The sequence below is a fragment of the Chelonoidis abingdonii genome, chromosome 10 (genome assembly GCF_003597395.2).
Source record: "Chelonoidis abingdonii isolate Lonesome George chromosome 10, CheloAbing_2.0, whole genome shotgun sequence".
NCBI classification, from domain to species: Eukaryota; Metazoa; Chordata; order Testudines; family Testudinidae; genus Chelonoidis; species Chelonoidis abingdonii.
The window spans coordinates 16,264,670-16,290,736 of record NC_133778.1 but is presented as its reverse complement, the minus strand read 5'-3'; the positions used below and the strand labels follow the sequence as shown (position 1 = coordinate 16,290,736).

Genomic DNA, 26,067 nt, shown 5'->3' with positions numbered 1-26,067 from the left:
TACCTTGAGTCCAACTAACTGGGTAGAAGGAGGAAATCAATTAAAAGATACCTCTGAAAGTTCCAAAAATCATCTAAAATAATTTCACTACAAAGCAGGAAGTCACCATTTTAAGGCCTATCCTCTTTGCAACATGCTGGAGCTAGACACGACCGGTTCCTTATGACAGTCCTATTGCAATTCACTGAAGCACTCTGCAAATCCTTACTTACAGGAGCAGTTCTGACTCATGGTTTGAAATCAATGGGGCTGCTTATGTGAATAAGGCTTACTCACCCGAGGAAATGTTTGCAAGGTTAGGCCTTCAAGCCACACTCTAGAGGTTTTGAATGTGACTTAAATTACGCAGAAGACCCTGCTGGTGATGTCAAACCATGGGAGAAAAGACTCTATGCCAAATCCCACAGATCAACCCAACTAATTGCAAATGCAGGTAAGTGGAGTTTAGGTAGCCTCAGAGTTCTTGGTCCTCCAGTTCCTAGAGACACATTGGGTGGGTGGACTTAAAGCAAGAGTCTTGTGGGTCAGAGATCACTCCCTACCTCTCTGCTGAAGCACATGGTGTCAATTACAACCTGCGCATTCGGAACAGTCAATTTGCACAAGTTGCTTTCTTTCTGGATCTGGCCACGGCCACTGTACCTCCATTTTCCTCCACCTTATAGGCTTTGCTCCATGAAAATCTCTCTCCTTTTCCCTCCTTGAACCGTGCTATTTGCTGTGTTTCATAATGGTGGTTATTTCTACAACTCTTTCAAATCAAGTTATGAAAGCAGTGGATTCCTTTGATGTGACACGGTTCAAAGCGATGTAGAGCGACAAATATATTTCTGTGGCATACACCAATTATGCTATTTGAGTTTTTTTTTTTTAAAGGAGGAGGAGAGAAGGGGCAGCACAGGGTTTAATGCCTTTGAAATCCAGACTCTGCATCTAAGGGTTAGAACACAAAACCGGCCATCACGTTTGATGGAAAAGAAGGCACTGCCTTTTCCCAACTGTAAACCCCCCGAGGCTGAGTGAGAGAACTAGGAGACAGTGTTAAGTGAACAAGGGTCTTCCTGGTGAGGGGAGGGGTCAGCAAACATAGACTGCCCTCTCGCACCTCTGCTCCCCTTCCCCAAAAAAGAGACGTAGCATCATACATTCGATTTGCTAGCAAGCTCATTTTTACATTTGATGCACAGGCACGAATCCCTATAGGAGAAGCCAAAGGAGGGGGAAAACATAATATCATACCTGACCCATCCCTGACAACTGTGTATTGGAAAGTAGCTATGGCAGGGAAACATGTAGCTGTGGGTATGGTATTTGCAATAGGGAGAAAAAAAGCTAGTCCTGAAAAGAAAGGCGAGGAGGAGAAAGAGGGGCTGCAGAAATAGCAGCAACAGAGTGCTGTGTACAGCGGTGATCCATCCTGGACTTCAATAATGTCTCTGCGAGCAGATTCGCCGCACCAGTGTCAAGAGGTTTGTTTTCGAGTTCTAACTCTGCAGAAGAAAAAAGTCCAAAGAAACTGGATGACGCAAGAATTCATAATGTACATCTTTCCTAGGGCCACGGTAATGGCATGCTAGGAATGGGGGGCTTGTGGTCAAGGGGCTGGGCTAGGGCTAGGACACAGGTGACCTAGATTCAGTTCCTGACTCTGCCACAGACTTCCTGTGAGACCTAGGGCTTAGCAGGCCTGGTGCAAGGATGGTTCGTGCCCTAGGCGAAACTTCCATCTTGCGCCCTCCCCCGTCCCTGAGCCCCTGCCCTGAGGCCCCACCCCCGCGGCAGCTCCCCCCCTCTGCCCTGAGACGCCCCCTGCCCCAGCTCCCCACCTCCATCCTGAGGCGCCCCCCTGTGGCAGCTCCCCATCTCCCTCCCTGAGGCACCCCCCACACTCCAAATCACCCCTGCTCTGCGCACGAACACCCCGAGCACACCGTGGCTGCTTCACTTCTCCCGCCTCCCAGGCTTGCGGCGCCAATGAGCTTAGGCACCGCAAGCCTGGGAGGCAGGAGAAGTGAAGCAGTCACGGCGTGCTCGGGGAGGAGGCAGGGCAGGGGTGAGCTGGAGCGAGGAGTTCCCCTGTGTGCCGCCTCCCCGCTCTTACTTGCTGCAGGAGGCCCTCCCCGCGCTCCCCTGCCCCAGCTCCTCCACCTAAATGCTGGCGGTGACCGGGGCGGCTGAAGATCTGGCCATCGTGGTCGCTGCCAAAGAAAATGGCACCCCCCAAATGAGCGGTCACCTAAATGGTTGCACCAGCCCTGTGGCTTAGGTGGAGATTTTCCAATCTGCCTAGGGAATTTGGATTTCCAATAATGGGAACTAGGAATCTAAATCCTTTAGGTGGCTTTGAAACTCATCTGATGAGGTGGGTTTTAACCCACGAAAGCTTATGCTTAAATAAATTTGTTAGTCTCTAAGGTGCCACAAGTACTCCTGTTCTTAATCTCTCTATGTCTCAATTCCTCGTTTGCAGTGGGGACTGCACGACTTCCCTACCTCACAGGGGTGGGGTAAGGTGCTCAGATATGATGATAATGACAGGCCTAGAGTTACCTAGACAGACAAGTGTACAGTTTTTTTAAGCATCTAGCACACTGGGGCTGGAAGACCTCTGTAGCGAAGCAGAAAGGGGCAGTCTAGCTTTACACAGAACCAGGAGTGGCGCCAGTTTTTGGCGCCCTATGCGGGGGTCCTTCCACACTCCCGGTCGTTGGCGGCAATTCTGCCGCGGGGGGGGTCCTTCCATGCTCCCGGTCTTCAGGGCACTTCAGCGGCGGCTCCCGGAGCGAGTGAAGGACCCGGCGCAGAATTGCCACTGAAGACCCGGAGCGCGGAAGGACCCCCTGCAGCTGAATTGCTGCCGAGAGCGGCAAAATGTCACCCCCCCAAATCCTGGTGCCCTAGGCAACCGCCTAGGTCGGCTAAATGGAAGTGCCGGCCCTGCACAGGACACTGTTTTCCTTCTTTTCATCAAGTGCCCTGCTCGGTGTCAGAGGAACGAGACTCTGTGATCTTGTCACATCCATGACATGGAGTCAGAAGTTGACTCATTTAGAAACAGTGTAAAGAAGAGGCAAGGAAATGGCACAGAGTTTGATAAGGCCACCTCAAGCTACCATCTTCCAGTCTTCATTAGCAGTGGATGTGCTTAACTTTCTATGTTCTTAGAGCAATGTGAGTGATTCATTCCCAACAGAACACACATGCTGCTGAGCCAATACTCCCAGTCCAGCAGGCGGAGGGAGAAACATTTAAGAATAACAGAAAATTATATCCCTGATCCTGCAAATGTTTACACTCATGTTTAACTTTACACATGCAAGTATTCACTTTGCAAAGCTTCTCATGTACGTAGAGCTAAGCATGGGCAATAAGCATTTGCATTATCAGGGCCGCATGGGATATTCAGCTGAAAAATCTGTACTTCACTCAATTTTCGTTTTTGCTCTGCGGTTCATTGGACGGGCACTTAGCCCCTCCCTTACCCCCGGTTTTCTCACCGACTTTCATCTCATGGTAGGCCTCATGGTTTGCAAAGTTTGTGTTCTTTGATACAGTGGCTGCTTATTTAGAGAGCCTCAACAGTACTTCAGTTTAGATGCAAAGGGTGGTTTTGTACTTCTATCTTGGGTAACTGCTGCACTACGTAGTGTGTGGTTACTAAAAGTAAATTCTTTTAGTTTTGACAGATCTGTTCAGGTGAATTTCCTCTGGTTAATCACCATGTCAGTTATCGCATTTGCAGGTATATTTCATTTAGCAACTAAGGTATGCTTAATGCTTTACAGATGCATATGAAGATTTATGGCCTGTTAACTATCCAGGTAGTACTCAGCCTCTAATTTAGCCTGTAATTTGTTTTGATGAGTGAAAGCTGCCTGGATTGACTATCCCGATTTCTCAGCCTGACAGAATAAAGTCATATTTCATGAGATTACTTGTTTGGAAAACGTAACCCCTGAGGCTCAGAAGCTTGCTCTCCATTGTTCAGTTTTCTATTGCGGTTCCTCAACTGTTTTCCTGACGATGCCTCTCCTATCACAATGCATGAGGGAATAAGAAGTTTACAGATGCTGCTTTTGCAGTGCTATTGTAGCAGTGTTGGTCCCAGGATGTAGTGACATACCGTGGATGAGGTAATATCTTTTATCAGACCACCCCTGTTGAGGAAAGAGACAAGCGTTTGAACTTACATGCAGCTCTTCTTCAGGTCTGGCTGAAGAACTCTGTGTAGGCTTGAAAGCTTGTCTCTTTCACCAATAGAAGTTGGTCCAATAAGAGATCACCTCACCCACCATGTCTTTCCAAGATATTGCTTTTGGCATTTGCCCGGTCAGACATAACAACATCAACAATAGAGGCATCTCCTACGCTCCAGTGGCACTCTAGTCACACACAAACTGGATCCATAGGATTAATGGACCCAAAACTACAGTAAGTGAGCTTTGACCATTCGGTTACAGTGTTTGTAATGGCTCCAAAGGGCTTGGAAATGCAGTGCAATCTCAGTCACACTCCTGAGGTTGCAAAGACATCACTGAGGGCAAATTGTGTCCCTGCAATGGGAACTTAGATAATAATGCTGTTTGTGATGCTCACCTCAGAACAGAATGCAGCTCATTCTCCCAGGACTGTGGATAACAGGCATAAAAACTTATTTTTGTCAGAAGAATTAAAGATGATTCTGCACATATGTATCAGATCACAAAAGAGAGCAGATTGACTCGGATGTCAGTTTTACAATCACTGTTCAAAGCTGAATCACATCTTAGAATTGGATCTGAAAGCTCAGCTGAACAAACACACCCTGCCTCTAGAATCCAGAAGAAAATGGCTTCTGCCATCGCCTCGTTACATGGGGCATGCTTAGCCAATCAACACTGCAGGACAGCTATCGTGTGATACACCCCGTGTGATTTCCCCAAACAGCAGCATTCAAACTGCCAGTGCACTGATGACCAGTAGCCTCATCGTGTTTCTAAATATTCACCTCAGAGGGGCTCCTCTGGATAAATCCAGAAAGATCTAATCGCACACCAAGGCAAAATTACTCCTGTATCCATCCGAGAATGTGACAGATTGAGCTTTCACCTGCAAGCCAATTCAGAATCCCATCTGGTAGTCTTTTGCCTGGAAACCCCCCCAGAAGCCAATGGCTTTGTCCAGACTAAATGTAGCTAACACCTTCCAAATTCTAGTCTAGACAGGGCCAGTGGAGTTTTTGCATGAGCACAAGGAATGCAAGTCTGAGCCCTAAAGGTCCCAAACCCTCTTCCATGGAACTCATGAAAGTTTTTCTATTGATTTTAATGGGCTCTGAAAGGGCAGCTATAGGCCCATGAGAAACCGTGGTTAATAAAGCACCATTACAAATGCCATTTTTTAATGCAACACACGCTCTCATAGGGAACACTATAGAGATTTAGAAGAAGGGGAGGAGGAAAAATCCCTGAATCATGGAGAGACAGAGAAATGAGATCAACTGAGGTTAAGCTAAACAGAACATAAATTGATATGTACAGCACCTAGATACCACAGCGGCAGATGCCTTAGATAGGTAAGATTGAGGGGCTAGTGGTTGGAATTAATGAAATCGCAATAACCTGGGGCTGAAGGTCTTTAAAAGAACATTCTGATATAATATTATCAGACAAACAGCTTATTGAAATTTGGCCCGTAGTGTTTTTAATTCAGTAGATAGGTGCTACTGAATTTCTAGGGTGTTACAACAACTTGCAAAGCACCTGCTGAATTCAAAGGATGGGCACTTCTAGCTGTCCACTGGCGACCGTTTTGATGAAAGTCAGACCAAGTCAGTACTGTAGCTGGATGTTTTTTTAAGTGACTAAATAGTTTTGTGAACAGTAAATATTTGCTGGTTTGCCGGGAAATTAAGGGGAAACATATTTCACTCTGCAAGACAAAAATCAGCACTTTCCCAACCAGGGGCGAGCTCCGCTCTAGCTAGCAGGACAAGCTGCGGGACCTCGTTTCTGCTCTGCCAGATCCCCCCGACCAGTGCAAATGTGATACAACATAGCCATGGGTAAAATGCCTCCTGGAAAGCCACCAACCTTCCACCTGCTGCTCCTGCGTGGCCTCTACTGCAGCCAACTACAGGAGCAGCTCATGCATACAGGGCTGCGGGCTCGCTGGCCCAACCCTAGCTTTCTGCTCTCATGACGCTTCACCTTAGCAGGGAGAACACATGCAGCCAAGTCTACGGAGCCCCAACAGCAGCGTGCATCTTTCTGGCAAGTGTGGGAACAATGAATGGGAGTCACCTGGTACAGCAGGAAAGAGAACGGGGTGGGGTGGGGTGGGGGATGCAAGGATGGAAAATAGAAAGCTGCAGCAATAAAGCTACTGAGCACATTTCGCATCAGGATGGAACGCACACATTCATTAGGACTGGCAGTTAGAGCTGCGCGTGTTTCCTTTTATTAATCTAATTACAAATTAACAGTAAAAAAGAAAAAGCTGAAGAGGGAAAAGAGACCCCGCCCCCAAAGGAGAACGAGACTAGTGACTATCCCAGAGCACAGTGCAAGGAGATCAGGGGAAAAGGCAGCTCATCTCACCAGGCCATTTCCAAACTGGGGGCATGACAAAATGGGCTAGGAGCCCCAGGTGTAACCGGATCCCCTTAGGTCTGTGGGAGAAGCTCCTTCCTTTCCTCTTGACCCCACAGTATTGAACAAACAGCTGGGTGCTTCACTGCAGGGACTGGGTAGCTACACTTTCCTCTGGAAAATTAGCTACTAGCCACTGCCAGATGCAGGATAGTGGACTTGATGGACACATGCTTTGATCCAGGCTGGCAAATTCTATATTCCTAATCTGATCAATTCAGGGATTTTGCCTGTATCCAAATGAAGTAACTAAATAGTGGATCTATCTGTGACACAACCCATTAATGGAAAAGGACCTTGTGACCATGTAAACTTTTCTCATATCTGCACATTAAAAGCCAAATCAGGAAGCATGATATTTACTAGCTTAGACCCTGACCTGGCAAAGCACTTAACTTTATGCCCATGGAACAGTCTCACCTGAGTTAAATTATGCACATGCTTAAGTGTTTGTAGGATCAGGGCCTCAGGCCTCTGAGCCTATGTGACCATCTAGCATGTGAACCCTACACCTGTACGGAGTTCCATGTATTCACCACCAGCGCGGGCACCTGTGCCAGGGAATCACAGCGCAGGATCCGGCTCCTGGCTTGTAAGAAGAGAGTCCAAGGGGCACATTAATTAGAGACCGAGGAGACGCTGACTTTTTGGGGCCTAAGGAATGTGCAGCTCATCCCATTTTCTCTCCAGAAAATATGCATCTTCGGGGCAAAAAATCTGCACACACAACAAAGCATATAAAATATGTGCAGTCTCAAAAATCCCCACTCCCTTCCGACCCTTTTAATCAACAGCCTACACATTAGCTCCCTACCTTGAAAACACCGTGTGAGAAATGGAATGCCCTGCCCCACAGTAAGAGGGAAAAACCAGGGTGGGGGAAACCTCTTGCATGCACAGATCAAGCTAAGGCATCAGTTCCCACCAAAGGAAAACTGTTTTTTTAAACTACCCTTCTCACCCCAGCGCATCAACAATCTGACCCCCTCCTCCCTTCTCCTCCACCCCGTGGCTATGTCTGCTGCCCTGGCTTATATCGATGGTTGGAAAGTGCTAGTCAGCCCCCAAGATAAACCTGTCAAAAGCTAGGCACAGAGATTCTCATTCTTCTCTACCTGCTTGTGAGTGTCAGCTGTTTGTCTGGGAGCTGTCCCTGAAAAGCTTTTAAAAGGAGGGGTGTGGGGAGGAAGAATGTGGAGTGCAATTCAAACAAAAAGAAACGCCAGACAAAGAAAGAAAGGGGGGGGTGTAACCCCCCCATCAAACTCCCAAAAACTTCTTTATCAGAGGTTCATTGTCAATCAATTAGCCAAGGCAGCAGGGGTCTGTAGGGTGGGGCAGTAGCATGGCAGACAATGGACTGCCCTGTTGTATTACTGTTTAATCACTTTTACTAAATAAATAAAGCAGCCCCGAGGTGCTGTCATGTCAAGGGAACTTATAACAAAAAAACTTCATTTCTCATTGGTCATTACTTTTTTTCCCTGTAGGACAAGTGAGGGTTATTACTGTAGCCTTCAGTTCCATCTTTGTGTTGCTCGCCTTTGATTCCCACTCGGACCCTGCCACTTTCCGGCACTAATTTGGCAGGCTGAACAAAGAAGGGATTTGTACCTCCTGTAAGGTCTCAATTAGGAAAGGCTTCTGCTGTATTATGTGCCATTCAGACATGACACAATGACGGTAATTACAGGAATTTGCACTAAATGGCTGAAGAATTCACAGCAAAACTTCTCCCCAGCAGCCGGGGTGGGAGGGAAGGCTCTTAATGCCTGCAAGATGTAATTACCGACAGCAGTTCTGTTAGGTTAAACAGCAGCCTATGATGTAAAACAGCAGAAACTGTCTATATAGTGATGAAGATGCATGGAGATCTTCAAGACTCATTATTCCCCAAAGTCTCCTCCACACGAACTTTTCCTCCCTGAAGCAAACAGGATGGAATTTTCCATTATTATTCATCATTTATTATTTATTTGTATTGTGGTAGCAGCTAGAGGCCCCAAATCGACTCTCCGGGACCCCGGGGGATAGGCACAGCCCACAATGAAAAAAGACAGCACTAAGGCCATAAACCCTTCTCTAAAACTGGATGTGATGTATGGGTATATGGAAATTCAAGTTAAAATTATGTCCAGTCACCTGATTCTCAGTCTCAGAGATGCCGAATGCCTATAAATCCTACCGTGGGAGCTATGCTTGCTCATCACCTCTGAAAAATCAGGCCATGGGAGCACAGGAAATGTCTAACAAATAAGTGTCATGGCTTGTCTTCACATACAGTTGTACTGGTGCAGCTGTAGTGTTTTAGTGAAGACATTACCTACACCGCTGATAGGAGAGCTTCTCCCGCCAGTATAGTTAATCCACCTCCCTGAGTGGCAATAGCAGTGTCGACTGGAGAAGCTCTCCTTTCACCATAGCACTGCCTACATGGAGGGGAGGTTAGGTTGGTATAACTGTGTCATTCAGGGGTGTGGTTTTTTCACACCCCTCAGCAATGTAGTTACACCGAGACAGGACTGTAGTGCAGACCTGGCCTCAGAGTATCATGAAAGCTACACGTGGCTTTTTAAAAATAAGACCATAACTTAAAAACAGCACTCACGCCCCAGCAAGGTCAGAGTGCTTTATTTCTGTGGGGAACGTCTGAGTGACTCGAGATGCAATGTAGCATGTTTCAGAGAGGAAATCCATTTTTTCCCACACAAAAGACTGCTCCCACAGGATAAAATCCAGAATACACCAAATACTTCTCAAATTAAAGACGACAGGTTATTTGTTGCTCTCCCATGGCCTGATCCCGCTCCTGCTAAGGTCGTTGGCAACACACTCATTAGCTTTCTTGGAAGCAGGGCAGCACTGAAATGGTGGTGCTAAAGGAGAGAACGTTTCTTTACTGAATTTTGTTTTAAGTGAAGAGAATTAAGAAGAAAGGAAGAAAATGAAGAAGGAAACCCTGAAAAAATATCTTAAAATGAGACTACTGACTTTGCCTCCACTGGAGTTTAATAAACCCTGACTGCTGGGTAACAGATTAGAGAGACAAGATAGGTGAGGTCATATCTTTTACTGACCAGCTTCTGCTGCTGAGAAAAACAAGCTTTCCAGTTTACACAGAGCTCTTCTCCAGCTCCACGGTAGCTCGAAAGCTTGCCTCTCCCACCAACAGAAGCTGGTCCAAGAAAAGATATTACCTCACCCACCTTGTCTCTCTAATATCCTGGGACCCACACAGCTATAACAGTACTGCACAGGACTGCCGGGGGGAGGGGGGGGGTACTGGGGCATTTTGCCCCAGGCCCTGCAGGGGCCTCCACGAGAATATAGCATTCTGTAGTATTGCAACCTTTTTTTATGGAAGGGACCCCCAAAATTGCTTTGACCCAGGCCCCCTGAATTCTCTGGGCAGCTCTGGTACTGCATACGGGTAACAGATTAGCCAGATCTGAGGATCTGGGCCCGAGTACCTCACTACCCATAATGTATTTATCCTCACAACACACACGAGAGAGGGAAGCGCTATATCACCATTTTATAGATGGGGAACTGAGGCACAGGATGATGTAGGGCCAGATTTTTTAAGGTATTTAGGTCTGTAAAGATGTAGGTAAGGGGATTTTCAAAAGCCCCAATTAAACTCTACCCTGGCCCTGAACTAGTCAGTTCTCAACTGAATTAAGGTTGCGATTAATCAAACAAAACAAACATGGATGCTTAAGGCTGTGACCTTAAATCCACTTCCAGGGAAGGAAAAAAGCAGATAAGCACACATCTGGATCTCAGGCCTAGAACACACACGGACGAGTGACAGTATCTGAAGGAAGGGCACGATAATCCAAGCAAATAGGGAGTCTTGAACTTGAGCTTTTAAGGAAAGGAAAGACTCAGAGAAGATACAGCAATGAAAAAATTACACATTCTTCAGGTTGGATAGTTGTATACAGCATAGAACTCAGATCCCCGTGGTCCTAAGACACAGACCCCTACCACTTGAGCTACCAGAGGAGCTCTAGTAGCCATTAATAGAAAGGGCCCATGACAAAGTACCCTTAAACAGTTCCAGTTGTACACACACATACTGGTCTGATTATTACAATACGCTGGCACTTTTGTAGTGCCCAGCACCCTAGAGTCTTAATATTGTTTTACAAACATCAATTAATTGATCCCCATAATCCACTTGTGTCTGGTAGGATTTCTTATCCCCATTTTACAGATGGAGGAACATGCACAGAGAGACTAATAGGTCTAAATGTTCAAAAGTGACTAGTGATTTAGGGTGCCTCCATTGTTAGATGCCCGACTTGAGACATTTTAAAGGGGCCTGTTGACTGTGGGGGCATGTTCAGCACTTTCTGCAAATCAGACTCCTTTAAAGTATATTAAAAGTAGGGTGCCCAAAACCTAACGCACCCCAAATCAGAATCACTTTTGAAAATGCAGGTCTCTGCTAGTCACGCCAGGATGTGCTATGAGTCAGTGGCAGAGTCAGAACAAGAATGCAGAATTTCTGACTCCCAATCTTGTGCTCTAACCACTGGGCAAGACTTCCTCCCTATGAATCACCTAAACCTCCAATGAAATGCAACAACCACTTTACAGTAACACAGCACAAGCTGGAACAGGAAGTGAATAACACTTATGTATTCAGCTGAGGCTAAAGTGTAAATCTTTGCTAGGCAGAATATGATTACTCAAAGTGGCATTGGTCCTGGACAATGACTTGACACCCCACTCTTACAAAAATGCTGCAGGACATTTACACCTAGAAGTTTACACCTTTCACCTCACATATTGGGGTGGACTCCACAGTGACTCAAAGGGAAATGCACTACCTACAATTACCGCTTCCTACAGCCCCCCAGCGTGCTTTTGAGATCCCCCATCCAATACCCACCCAAACCTGCTTAGGATTAGAGATTGCATGACACCACAACACAAAGTGCTGTGCCTTCAGGCCTTACTGCCATTAAAATAATGTCTTTGTTGTCATTAAAGGGGCACCTTAGCTCCAGAATTTAGCTGCAGCATTATTTCTATTACATTAGCGCCATCAGGAACCAGAGCCCATTGGGTTAGGCAGTGCACACGTGCACAGTAAAAAGAGACAAAGAGATAACCATCTACCCACATGCTGAAGGTTAATTTAAAAAGGGGTTTACAAAACCTAATATGATGGGAGATGTTCTTACAGTTTGTGTGTCACTGGAAGCCGCTTGACTTAGAGAGAAGAGCGCCGCCTACAGCACCACTCCTTACAACATCTTCTGTTTCACTCGGACATGCCCCACTCCGCGGCTAACCAGGCCAAAACCAGCCTTAGTTTGCCAGATCTGAGGCCTTCACAGCCTGTGGCATTACAGGGATGGAAAATCAGAGCCTATTTCTTGGACAAATGTGCATGAATCCTTACAATGACTTACAAGCAGTCGCTCTTCTATCCAATATAGAGTATGTGAGAGCAAAGCCATTGCAATGAAGTCGCTTACCTGCACACTTGAAGCTCTGGGCCGTGAGTCCTCTTTCCAAAGACAACGTGGTCAGAATGCTCAGAAAACTGGTGGTCACAGACTGGCGCTTGCTCTGCCTAAAGTCCTTCCCCAGAGGCTGATCTCTGGCTTTGTTTCTGAGAGTAACCTGCAGGTTTGGACCTAAACTTCTGGCTGCGTTGGCAGCAGATTTCAGGGCCTCCATCCACTCCTGTGCCCTCTGACGGGTCTCTGCACGCAGCCGAAGAACATCTTGAGGGAAAATGACCTGAAAGCATGAGTCACAGTCATCCAGAATATCTGTCTGGACAGTCAGGCACACGTCAATGTTATAGCTCAGGAGAGGGTCTTCATCGAGACTCCCGGGCTGAAATGCCATGAGACAAGATCTGCTTAGTACAAAAGTAAACGCTTTCCAGTTATTCTGGAACGTCAATCTATAAAGAGTCCCTGACCTGAGAATGTTTTGGTACTCCTTTGTATTTTGGCTCAAAGCTGTACACTGGAAAAGCTCAGCAGGCTTCTTTTGTAAGTCATGAATCTGGGGAAGGTCCCTGTTGTTGTCCAGCTTCTGTGAGTCCTCTAGGTCTTCCTGCTGCATCATGAACATTGGCACAGAGGAATGCCCCACCTCCCAAAGTTTCTTCCCCCAGTCCAAAGTCTCCCACGGTGACTCTGCCTTCAGCTGCAGCTGGGAGTTGTCCGACAGAACGGCATGCACCATCTTTGTTTCAGTGCTGACTGTGACAGTGACACTTTGGAAATGTGAAAGCAGATACATGGTAGGAAAATTCTGGTTGCCGCTACTGTCGAGGTAATACAGGTACAGTTTGTGTGGAGAGAGCTCTGCATAGCAGGGCTGCCAATAGCTGTCATGGTCCTTTCTAATTTCTAGGTATCCCTTCTTCAGAATATTTGGGAATGTCCGCTTGTGTTCTGGAAGAAACCAAACAAGACAATTACTCAGTTCTTTCCCAGCAATTCACTCTATAGTCATTCTGGCTCACAGCAATTGCCCAGTATTCCTGGGCACACCAAATGAAGAATTATTACATTTCTGAGGAGAACTGGTAGGACTGGGGCAGTCTTGGCCCAAACAAATATTTGCAACAGGGACATATGATCAGGAGAAGCAGATCTTGACACATCCGTGCAGCCAACTGCAGATTAGGATTGAGATTAAATGATAAACACAATAATACCCAGCTTTCACACAGCTCTTTTCAGTTGTGAATTTCAAAGTGCTTTACCAAGGGGCTTGAGTACCATTCCCCCCATTTTACAGATGAGAACTGGAGGCACAGAAAAGGCCCAACATCACCTAGCATGTCTCCTGAGCCCCAGTCCAGTGCTCTAGCCACTAGGCCGCACTGCCTCCCATGGCGCAGCAGAAATGGAAACTCTAAAACGCTAAATCATATTAAAAAAAGGTGGTCAGGCTCAGCTGTATAATACTTTCTAGAGGTTCTTTCTAAAGTGGCTCTATCTATAGACATGCCATACATCCTACCACCTAGAACCTTCCATGCAGTTTAGGCATTGAGAAGCACACTACTCTCTCTATGCCTCTTCCCCAGTGAACTGTGGGAGAACTTGTCTGTCCTTTGGGGTGCAGCAGGGGGAATTGTGGGAAGGCACTGGAGAGTTATGAGCACTCAAGTGGCTTAGCCTGTATCCTCACTGCAAAGTGGGTGGGGTGGGCTATCAGCCCAAGTGTAAGCAGAACCTAGACTCTATCCTATAGCCCCACCTGGGCCAGCTAGCTTGGGTTGAAAGCACTAGAAAGCTCAGGTCAGAGGATCGTGTATGCAGGTACAAGGAACATTAAGGGGAACACCTGAGTAAGAGCACGAATTCATGCTGCAGGGAAGACATACCCAAGGGTTTGGACTAAGAAAAGTGGTCAAATTAAGGTCAGATTTAGGTTCTGTCTAGATTAGAAATGCTGGGCTGCGGTAGTGCAGATGCCTTCTAGAGCAACAGAACAATCCCTTCTGTCGCCGCAGCAACTCCACCTCTGAGAGGCAGTAGCTAGGTTGACGGAAGAAGTCCTAGCGGTGTCTACACTGGGGATTAGGTTGGCTTAAACTACGTCACACACAGGGCATGATATTTTTCATTTTGCTAAGCTATATAGTTAGGTTGACCGAACTTTGTAGCATAGACCAGGATTTAGCTAATACTTGACCTTTTCCCTAGTGTAGTCACAGAAACCAGGGCAAAACTCAACCAGCAACAACAACAAAATCGAGCTCAGGGTGCTACCGTACCTTTACACTGGGAAAAAGTTCAAGTTTAGGTTGGACTTAGCTAGCGCGTCCTAAATCGACCACTCTCCTGACAAACTAAGGACAAAACCACGTTTAACATCACATTAGCTAACGTATTTAACGTAAGTTTTCCCAGTGTAGACACAGACTTTCTGTGCAGATGTTTTCAACAATTTCACTGACTTAAGCATTATCATGGATGTAAACACACAAATATAACTACTCCCTGCAAATGGACAACCTACTAGAGAGTATTTCGGCTAAAAGGGAAAACCATAGATCAAAATCGTAAAATTGCAGAGAAAAATTAAACTCATACCCCAAATGCAAAGGGAGAAAAAAAAATAAGAAACCAATTTTGTTTGCCTTACATCTCTGGCCCTGACATTCATTAGTATTTCTGTGCTAACTCAAAAGCCATTAATTTCTTTGAAACCCCCACTAATCCCTTTGTAGTGCTGATAATGGGTACACATTCTACAGTCATCTTCCTTCTCGGTTAATCCAATAAAAGAGACGGTGCTCCTGCAGACCCAACAGCAATCTCACTCGCTCTCTTTGCTTCCAAAGTACAGACGACAGTTCAAGCTTCCTCCATAATAAGCCAGACTCAGAACCACCCCCTACCCCAGGCCTCGTTCAGCTACCCAGAAATGTGCTTGTCTTTTGCTGAGTGACAGAAAGGCAGTCTCTCTCTCTCTCTTTCACTAGGCATTCCCTCTCCTCACTCCCAACTCCCCTTCCCTCAGGCTTCCGGGAACTGGCTTCACCCGCTTCCACTTTAACTGGGACAAAAACATCAGCCAGCTTGATTAAAATTCAAATTCATACTGTTCGGGTCAGGGCAACGGATGGTGTATTAGAAGGTGCCCCTCCCTTCATCCTCCTCTGCTCCTTCATCTCCTTGACGCACAATAAGCCAGATAATACCCATCCACTGAGTGCTACCATCTTTCTGTCCACCACATAAATAGAAACAGCATTTCTCTTCTCTCTCCTCCCCCCCCAAAACCAGGGAAATTAAATTGAGGCACAGTAAAAAGGGAGATAATCACAGTAAATAACCCACATCTGGGCTTAAGCTTTTATGAACTGTAATTTCTTGAAAAATAAGGGGAAAACAAACAGATAGCAGCTGAGAGCAGCCGAGAATTCTCTCTGCAGATTACCTCCTCTCTCTGGTTAGTTTGTTTGTATTACATCTCATTAAAATTTCTTGCACCGAGTGTCCACCTGACATGGTGGCTCAGCATCCTCAAATCATCTCTGATTTCCACGAGCATTGGAAGAGGGGAGATCAGAAGTGGTTTAAGTAAAGCCGGGGTATTTTTTCCCCATTGCTAAACAGCTTATATTTGTGTTTCTGTTTGTAGGCAGGCAGCCTGTCCCTTCACATGCCAAATGAATGCTACTATTAAAAAACAAACAAACGTGTTTTCTCACATCCCCGTTATTTGAATACATTTGAGAGTAGGTAGCATTGTCCGGAGACAGAGAAGACAGCTCCGGGGTTCTGTTTCCAGATTGACCCCCGACACTCCTTGGACAATTCATTTAACCTCTTTGTGCTTCAGTCTACTTATCTGTAAAAGGCATATAACACCTACTTTACTGGCGTGCCATGAAGCTTAATCCATTAATGTTTGCAAGGAAAATCCTTGGCCAAAAGGCTATGGTTTTAAGGCCCTGATCCTACACTGCTGAACTCAGCGGAAGCTTTGACAATGATTTAGCCAGGATGAGTAAGGAATGGTGTCCCTAGCCTCTGTTTGTCAGAGAATGGAGATGGATGGCAGGAGAGAGATCACTTGATCATTGCCTGTTAGGTTCACTCCCTCTGGGGTACCTGGCATTGGCCACTGTCGGTAGATAGATACTGGGCTAGATGGACCTTTGGTCTGACCCGGTATGGCCGTTCTTATGTTCTTATTTCTATGGCTGCAAGATCAAATGTTCACAGCACAAAGGATTATTATTAATTTAAAAATAGGACTGACACATAATGAACACATAATTCAACTGGATTACTCATCTCCAGTCTCTTATGAGGCTAAATCCCTACAAGGAGCTGAGCGCTATGGCCCCAATCTAGCAAATCAGTCTACATGTGTGCTTCATTTTAAATTAATAGAGATGGTAATTAATCATTGGAACAATTTACCAAGGATCGTGGTGGATTCTCCATCGATGATAATGTTTAAATCAAGACTGGATGTTTCCCTGAACGATTTGCTCGAGGAGTTATTTTGGGGAAGTTCTATGACCTGTATTATGTAGGAGATGATCACAGTGGTTCTTTCTGCCTTTGCAATTGAATCTATAAGCATATGAGCAGCCCCATCAAATTCAGTAGGACAACTTGCAATGTTTTGCTGGACGAGGACTCGAGCACGCTGCACCTGGCAGGATTGTGCTCACTTCCTTCCCAAGTCACATCCTGGTCTCCTCTTCTTCATTAACCTCCCAACAGCCATTTTAGATGGAGGAAGGAATTTCCCAGGTAATTAATATATTTGCTTTGCCTCTGTCCTGCAAACAATGCATTTTATATCTGGCAATTCATTCCCAATATTTAGGTTATAAGAGCCCAAACTGGTTTATTTAGCCTTATGTCACATGCTTCCAAGTAACCTTACCCTGGAGTCTTATGTGTCTGGGCAGCAGTTTGCACAGAACAATACCGACATTAATAGAAGAAGAACCGTTTTCACTGAGCTTTCATGATTTTTCAGTCTCTAGCTTCAAGGACGGCAAAACCAACTTTGAGAACAGTGAATTAGGCTACCTCTAATTCTAGGTTTGTCCATTCCTAGGGGAGTTGGTTTAATCACATTTTCAGTCAATGGTAAATGTGCATAACGTATTCAAAACAACTTCACCTTGTTCCAAGGGGCAATGGAAATAAGCAATCATACCCACCTCCTCCAATGAAAGAAGCGAAGATTTTGAGAAACGGATCAAACTTGAGGAGAGTGGAGGGGTCTATTACAGGAGTGGGTGAGGTTCTGTGGCCTGCACTATGCAGAAGGTCAGACTAAATGATCACGATGGTCCCTTCTGACCATAAAGTCTATCAGTCTACGAGCACACAAGCCTGTTTTTTATAGTACAGCTTTATTCATGCTGTCTGTTGTTACACATCGGTTCCCTAGAGAGGTGGTGGAATCTCCATCCTTAGAGGTTTTTAAGGCCCTGCTTGACAAAGCCTTGGCTGGGATGATTTAGTTGGTGTTGGCCCTGCTTTGAGTAGGGGTTGGACTAGATGACCTCCTGTGGTCTCTTCCAATCCTGATATTCTATGATTCTAGGTTTCTTAAAACCACTTCTACAAAACAGGTATGTGCTCGTTTCCAATAAAATGTCCACATGATAGCTATTCTAGAATATGATTCAATACAAAGATGCAGTGTGAAATGAACCACCTAGCCAAATCATAGAGGTTTACAAATAATTATTTTCTCCCTGTGTTTCTAAGTGCAGCGATAAGGAATTTTTGTGAATCTGGGGCCTGACTTTGCCCTCAGTTATACTGGTATAAACCAGGAGTAAATCCCCTGAAGGCAATAGGCCTTACTCTCCATTGACCTACACCGTATCTAGTCACTTACACCAGTGGACAGCTTCCAGGTCAGAACAATAGCATTTTGCACTGGTGGACATCACTGTGTAACAGAGCCGCGGGCCCAATGAATTCTCAAGTGACACAGTGGTGCATGGGAGACCAGCATCAGGACCCCCATTCACAGGTATGGAAGAGGCAGAAGGTCCACACATTAAAATGGTTACCTATTAGTGGCTATTAGATACATGAAATGTACATCCTGCACTTCTAAAGGAAATGGGAATAGCAAATGAAAAAGCATTAGCCTGCTTTTGTATAAACTCCCTGACTCAGCTTCAAAGTGAAGGAAGAAAGGGATGAAAGCGACTAGCAAAACTATTTAAAACAGGTTCAGCTCACATTAGGATAGTTAGCTTGGCATCGGCCGTAGGGGAAAAGTCTTAGAAACCAAGCTGGAGATGCTATGTAAAATCACAACTTTATGATAAGCACCTACCATGGCTCCAGGAGATCAAAACTCCATGTCAGTAACTGAGCGAAGTTCCATAACTCTGGAGCACAAGGCCCCATAGGGATAAACCATTTCCCCCACCATACTTGCAGCCAATAATTCAGTCTGAAGAGTCCCAGTAAGGCCTCACATCCAAGCTCGTCAGTACTATTCCAAAACCCTTCTGCCCCAGCGGCTTGTCTTCTGTGTCTGTGCCCCTCTCACCCTCTCCTACTGGATTCTCCATCTCCATCCACCTTCCAGAGCCTCCCATGTACACAAGACAGCAGAGTAGGTCATGCTACCCATCACTATAATGCAGCTACCTCGCCAATGTATACCCATCCTCAGCATCACCGCTGAATTTGCCTTGCCTCACTTCTACTCCAACAATGTCCAGTCTGAGGGAGCAGTCAAGATCTGGTGAGAAGCATCACCCATGCAAGTGGACTAAGGGAGGTATTTAGAGAAATAGTGTCGTCTAGTGGATAGGGCACTGGACTTGGGAAAGTCACTTCACTATGCTGTGCCTCAGTTTCCCCCCATGCCTTTTGTCTGTGTTATCTATTTAGAGTGTAACCTCATCAGGGCACATCTCTTACTATGTGTGTGTACAGTGCCTAGCCACAATGGGGCCTTGATCTCACTTGGGACCTCTAGGTGCTATTTAAAAATTAAATAATTAAAACTAAATAGCTCTGCCTTCCAATATTCATTCACATTATTCATATTAATTCATATTAATTTATATTAAAAGCTCTGCCTTCCACTATTCAGACTTCCTCCGCTGTCCTCCCCAGTGCTTTTATAGCAGCCTCATCTCAACCCTGGGAATAAATTAACCCCAGGTGACAGCCACTCTGAAATTAACTTGATTTATCAGGGATCGTTTCTAACTCATACAAGGCTTTCCAAGGCTTTCAGGAGCAAACATGATGTCTCTGCAGATCTCCAGCGCGCAGGATTAGAACCTGCAATAGAACCCAGATCTTCCACATGGCAATGAAAAGCAATATTGCTCTGGCCACTAGGATGGCAGCAACTGGATTATTTTGAGAGCTTTACTGCCGTAGAAACCCAGAAACACAAAAAAGGCATCACATACAAGAGTTTTTAAATCATGTAACCATTTTATACTGAAGATTGACACCTGAAGTGTTGCATGAAAGAATTAATGGAATCTATGCAGGCAAACGGACTCAATCCAGTAGGCCATTTCTGTCACTAAACTCTAGGGCCACTGACATCTACGTCAATTTACACCAGTGAGGGTCTAGCCCAATTATCCTACTTCAGTTGCATATGCTATTTGTGAGCCCATTCTCCAAGTCATTAGTTTGTTCAGTTGACCTTCAACCGCACTCGTTCTTTGTACTGATTTCTCTTCCTTCTCCAGTTTTGTATTACCAGCAATTATCAATAACCTCTACAGCACATTCCCTCCATCCAAGTCATTGGCACATCAAGTAAGTGCAGACAATAAGCAACCTTAGTCACCCAGCTCCTCCACCAGGAGGCATCTCATACAGACGCACTTGCTATTGTCAATCTCCAAGCCAATTCTTTATCCCCACAAAGAAGCTCATGGCTACAGATTTAATTGTGATTATTTTGGGATCTCGGTCAGACACGCCTGTAATGTCTCATCCTTCTCATCTACATTGAGGTGGAGCAGATCCAAGTTTGTGTCTCACAGTGCTAGACGCATGGTGCAAATAACTGTACCTGATGTCCCCTTGTGCCTGGTGCACCCACTACATACATGGCTTCTATGTCACAAGCTGAGGCGAGTGCTTCAGGGACAGATTTTCAAAGACACAAAAGACAATTAGGCACCTAAAATCTGCCTGGCAGGTGCTCCAAGCACTAGACCCTATGGGCTCTACTCCCTGATTGGTCACAATAAGCACTTCACCAATCATCTTCAACATCTTGCTCCTCTCACACACCTACACCTGCACCTCACCACCTGCCTTTCAACTACCACAGAATCTTCCCCGCCTGGCAGCGTTCCTACAGGATGCTCCAATAGAGCACTAGCCTTGGCTTTTGATTCCTAGATTCGAATCCTGATCTGCCACAGCCTCCCTCTATGACTCCCAGGCAATTCACTTAATCTCTCTATGCCTCAGTTTCCCTTCTGTACAGTGGGGATAATAGCCCTGCCCTACCTCACAGGGGTGTTATGAGGATAAATACATTAAAAATTTGAAGCACTTTTAGATCTGCTGATGATTATAATAGGTATCATTATTACACCCTCTTTGAGAAGGAGGAAAAGAGCAGCAACAGATTCATGGCACAGCCCTCTGCTGATTATTACTGCTCAGACCAGTCATTATGATGATGATAAAGCTAGAAAGAAAACGGTCATGGTATTTTCTATGAAAAATTTCAAAAGAAATGAAGAATGGTCCATTTTTTTTCCCAAAAAATTTCCCAGGTTTTTAATGGAAAACCAAATGATCAATTTTTGGGGCTTTTAGTTAAAAAAATTCATTTTTTGCAGAAATTTTTTGTTTAGGAAAAAAGCCCACGTTTGCTCAAGGAAAAGTTTCAATAGAAAATGTTCAAGCAGCTTTAATCAACCCCTTTCAGCGGAGCTGTAATGTAACACAGAGACCTTCCCTCCGAAGAGCCTGGTCTGGCAAACACTTATGCATTGTAGCTTGGGGAGACACATGGATGTTAATGGCACTACTCACAGGCATAAGGTTACTCATGTGTCTCTTTCTGCAGAACTGGGGTTTAGTCACTGATTCAAACATGGCCAAAAGTTGTTTGCCAGCTGAGGACCCTTGTGAAATGCCTTGCTGATCTGATTCCATTTCCTAGTAAACAAAACGTCCACACCACAGAAAACCTACCACCACATCTGACCTCCAGTGGTGATCCAGGAGAAAGCGACGAATAAATAGGTCTTTGCCGTCCCAAATGACCCCCCTCAAGCCTAAATGAAGTTCCTAAACAGCATTGCTGGGGCAGCATGAGGACATCCGCACTGCTATTGGCTTATGCTGTACCTGTGTGTATGAATGATGACATCAGGCCCCTGCCATCTTTCACAAACCATACATTCCCTTAGAGAAAAAAACGCTCCGTTTCTCCTCACCAGCTACTGTATAAATAACACACTGCTCCAAAGACTCTCCCTGCTGCTAGGCACTGAGAATTAGAAAAGCTTCTGTAAGAGTGTCTGGAAAAGGAAGAGCCAGGGCTTCTCTGGCCAATCTGAGGCAAAGGGCCATTCTTGTTCAGGAACAGAAGAACGGGAGGGAGAGCAACGCTCAGGTGTTTACAGACAACTTAAAAGTAAGTCAACAGCAAATGATCCCAACAAAGGAGACCCACAAGCCCAAACTGTGTTGCTCATTAACATAGGCTTATGTCTGGCCCAAAAAAGGAAAAAAAAACCCAATCCAGTCCATAGTGTACTATATAGCCATAAAGGAGACCTCAGCTTTCTATCATTCTACTCTTGCAACAGCATATAGATGTCATAAGCCCAGAAGACAAGATTCCCTCTTTAGAGGGGTGGGGCCTGAAGTCCTTACTCAGGCAGAACTCCCATTGAAGTTAGAGAAGACAGCGTTTCCCTGCCTAAGCTGACCGCAGTGCAAGCTTCAAACCAGCAGAAATGGTGAAAAAAACAATATGCATTCTGTAAGTTTCCAGCGTTACTGGTCCACAGATGAGGATTTTTAAAAAATACAGGGGGTGAAATCCTGGCCCCACTGAAATCAATGAGAGGTTTGCCATTGATGTTACTGGGATCAGGATTTCGCCCTGACAGTCAGGAGAACCTTGGACTTTTCCCCGGCTCTGACACTGACCTGTTGGGTAGCCTTGGGTGAGTCACTTCATCTCTGTGTGTTTGCATCTTTCTTACCTTTTTTCTCTCTTGTCGATTGAGACCTCAGTCCTGCAGACATTTACACCTATGCTTAACTTTACTCCCAAGAGTAGTCCCAGAACCAATGGAACTAGTTAAGCACAGGTGTAAATGTGTGTAGCATAGGAGCATTAGACTGCACCCTCTTTGGTGCAGGGATTGTGTCTCATTGTGTTAGTACAGCACCTAGTGCAACAAAATCTCACCACCTTTAATTGGGGCCTTTAAGCCCTAGAGTAATACAAATGAGAAGAATAATGGAGGAGAAGCATTAGAACACGGGCACTGCTCAGGAGGTGACTATGTCTGAAAAAAAAAAAATCCATGTGAACAACAAAGATACCTGCTCACATATTGTACCTAATAGTCTAAGTGATCCTTCTTTGAGTGCTATGGATGCTTTCCCTTCGGTTGGAGAGGCTGCCTGCCAAGAAAAACAAAAGACTGTCCTGAACTTAAACGTCCCTCTTCACTAGTTCCACTAACCACTCAACACTGCACTCTAACACAAACTGGCGGGGGTGGGGGGGAGCAGTATTAGTTTCTAATGCGTCAGCAGTTTTGCTGGCAGGCACAAGGGGATACTGCTCCCGTAAGGTGCATTTTTCAAATCCTTTCCTTCCATGATGATTGGAAAGGATCCAGTTCCACTTGCCTATGTCGTGAAAAAACAAGCCGCGGGAACAGATAAACATCTAGGACTAAATACTCTAGGTAGGTAATGACTCATAACACAAACTGGCCAGTTTTAGAAGGACCAAGAGAGCCTGCAAGCTACACGGGAGACTCCTTTCAGGGAGCAGGTCCAGTGAGGATGGAAAAGAAACAGCTGAGGCTAGTAGCCACAGCACTTCAGCTTTAGGTTCTCTGAAGGGTTCTAGAAAGGGTTATCTCACTATGGGTGAGAAAACGGACTTTTCCTTCTCTCTCATTACTCATATGATTCCCCCCATTAGTATAACAGCTGCTACTTATGCTTAACAAGAATCATGGGGTTATTTTTAATACTTATTTAGGGACTTCCATGAGAAATATTTACCTGTCATGGGCACACATGGTTGTGCCACCCACTTCTTGTCTTTTTTCACAGTAGATGCCAGTTCTTTAGAAAGCGCTCAGGACCAAAGGAAGGCCTCTGTTAACTCAGAAGGAAGAAATATAAAGGCTACTGACCTCTTAACAGCCATCAATTGGTTGACCAGGAAGGGGGGAAATAGACAAGTTTAGCCTGTTCTCAGAGCATAAAAGACGTTTTTTTCCTATGAAAAAACACTACAGATCTGGAGACATCTTTTGGGGAAAGACTCTTAAGTTCCCCATTCAACCTTCACCCGACTCCTACACAAACAGCAGTCTACTACAGGTGGGGCTGGTGTGCAGGAAGTAACCATCCCAGAGATTTTGGGGAGATATAGTTTTGCCGTTCTTGTTAACATATTCCTCTTTCCCCTGCCCTGTTCAGTTTTCCTGTTGCGGAAGCTGTCTGTAAATATAATCTTCTGCACAAAGTCATTTTTAAGAGAGTAAAGCTTTTTACTATTTCAGTGTGTTTAGATTTCTCAGGTGACTTGTTGCAGGCACCTGCGGGGAATTCTGGGAATGAGTGGACTATAAAAGCTAGCCCCCGGGCATTGGCTGCCAGTTTTGAGTGAGAAATGAGCAGGCCTGCTACAGTAGGGAGTAGACTGTTTGCTGGTATCACTTGTATGGAGTCTGCTAATTTCTAATGAATTGAAAGTTACACTCAGTCTGTGGGAATCAAGTTTACTGAGATGGGTGAGTGTGGAGACAGTCCTTCCTGCCCTGATAATGGAAGATCTCTGCTTAGGGTGACCATACATCCCATTTTGGCCAGGACTGTCCCTTTTTTAAGCCCTCTCCTGGCTGTCCGACGTTCTTTTCAAAAGGAGGCATTTGTCCCATTTGCTCTTGCTGGCTCAATCAGTTGGCAAGAGAAATGGGACAAATACCCATTTTAGTAAAAAAAAAAAAAAAAAAGAAAAAAGAGGTGTGGTGTGGTATGGAGGGACGTGGGGGTGTGTGGAGATGCCAGTCCTCTGCAGGGGAGGGTAGCGCTGCGGGGGGAGGGCAGCGTTCTAGTATGGGGGGCAGCAGGGTTCCAGGGACCAGCAACAGCCTCAGAGGGTGGGGCGGGGCGCAGCTCCTCAAGCAAGTGCCTGGGGTGTTCAGTTTTCTTTCTGGGAAATACAGACAACCTCTCTCTGCTTTTGTACCGTGTGCACTCTTTGCCCTGGGGACAGGAGCCTTGCTCAGCTTTAAACAGACAGCAGCAGACACAGGCTGCGGGGGGTGGGGGGGAAGGGGTCCTTAGTCTGCCCGAGGGGAAGCAGGTGAACTAGGCGGGAGGCCGGGCAAGTGCACTCCAGGTTTCGAGAGAGGCAAAGGGAGTGGTACGCACACACAGCATGGGAGGGTAAGGGGAAGTGCAGAGCTGAAAGGCAGAGTTGCCTGCCTCTCTTGGCAGTCATGGGAAGCGGGAGGTCCCTCAGTTCTGTAGACGTAGGGGAATAACGGTCAAAGTGAAAACAGCCGCTGCTACAAACACATCTTTGTCATCGGCCTTGGCTGGTGGGCATCTGCTAGACCTTCTGATTGCTGCATGGAGCTTTCTGGGTTCCCCCACCTCCCTTGGGCTACCTTTGAACTGCACTGTCACAGTTCAATGGCCGCCCTGTAATAATGCCTTACCGCTTCAAAGCACTGCACAAACCGTAACCAGTAAAGGAGAGCTCTCCTCCCCACGAACCGTCCTTACCACAGTGACCACGGAGGCAAAGCAGATATTGTGCATTTGTGACCACACGCTATTTCTTTGACTTTATGTCTAGTAAGGCCTGCTCTACACACAGTTTTTGCCTGAGTATATTTTGGAGAGGGTGTGATTTCTACCAAGATAGTTATACCAGCACAACCACTAGTGGGGATGCAGTGATATTAGTATAAAGGTGCCTCAGATACTGTCATAGCTCAATCTATTTCCATTATGGGAATAAGCTAGACAGCTATAAGTCGGTATAACTGTGTCTGTGCTAGGCTGGGATGTACCACATAAGTACAGTGCTATAATTACACAACTTTTGTCGTAGACAAGCCCTCGGCGACCACATATGCCAGTTCACCAGGCATGTGGTGGCTTTTTTCAGTCAGAGGCAATCGTGCTGCAGTGGATTGTGGGAAATTTTCTGCAAGCCTGTCTGCCCTGCTGTGGATGTGCTTCTGCATGTAGCAGCACTCCCCCAGGTCATCTAGATGGCTGGTCTCTATTGTCTGTTAGCCCTGAGCAAAAGGGACATCTGCTCCTGGAGGGAACAGCTGGAATGGGAGCCATTTAGAAAGAAGGAAGGAACAGCAAGTCTTGCCTATATAGGCGGAGAGGGTCCTTGGACCCACCCCAAGCCTGTTGCAGGAAGTGGAGGAAAGAGCTTAGAGCAAGAGCAACTTTTACTAAGAGTACAGTATACAAATCCCTGCACTCTAATGTAATGCTGCCCTATGGTCCCTGTTCCAGATTGTGTTAGGTTTCCTTACAACTGTAAAAGAAGAACCCCAAACGCAACTAGCTTTTTGGATCACTCTCTTCTGCCCGCCTAAATTCCCCCTGCAGTTTCAATACTCTTCTTGGCATCCTTTCCTAAATGGTTGTGGAGTGCGGTTGTGTTACATGGCATGGAGACGGAAGTGTTGAGAGTCTCTGGGTTAGGATAAAAGGAG

At 45.8% G+C, this 26,067-nt stretch overlaps 1 protein-coding gene across 1 annotated transcript in view; it reads right to left on the bottom strand.

Annotated features, from left to right (window-relative positions):
- Positions 1 to 26,067, bottom strand: part of PLEKHM3 (pleckstrin homology domain containing M3) — a 127,700-nt gene that overhangs the window by 78,678 nt on the left and 22,955 nt on the right. The window contains exon 3 of the mRNA XM_032765032.2: positions 12,122 to 13,057. Within this exon, the coding sequence (XP_032620923.1) occupies positions 12,122 to 13,057 (936 nt within the window). The remainder of the gene's footprint in view (positions 1 to 12,121; positions 13,058 to 26,067) is intronic.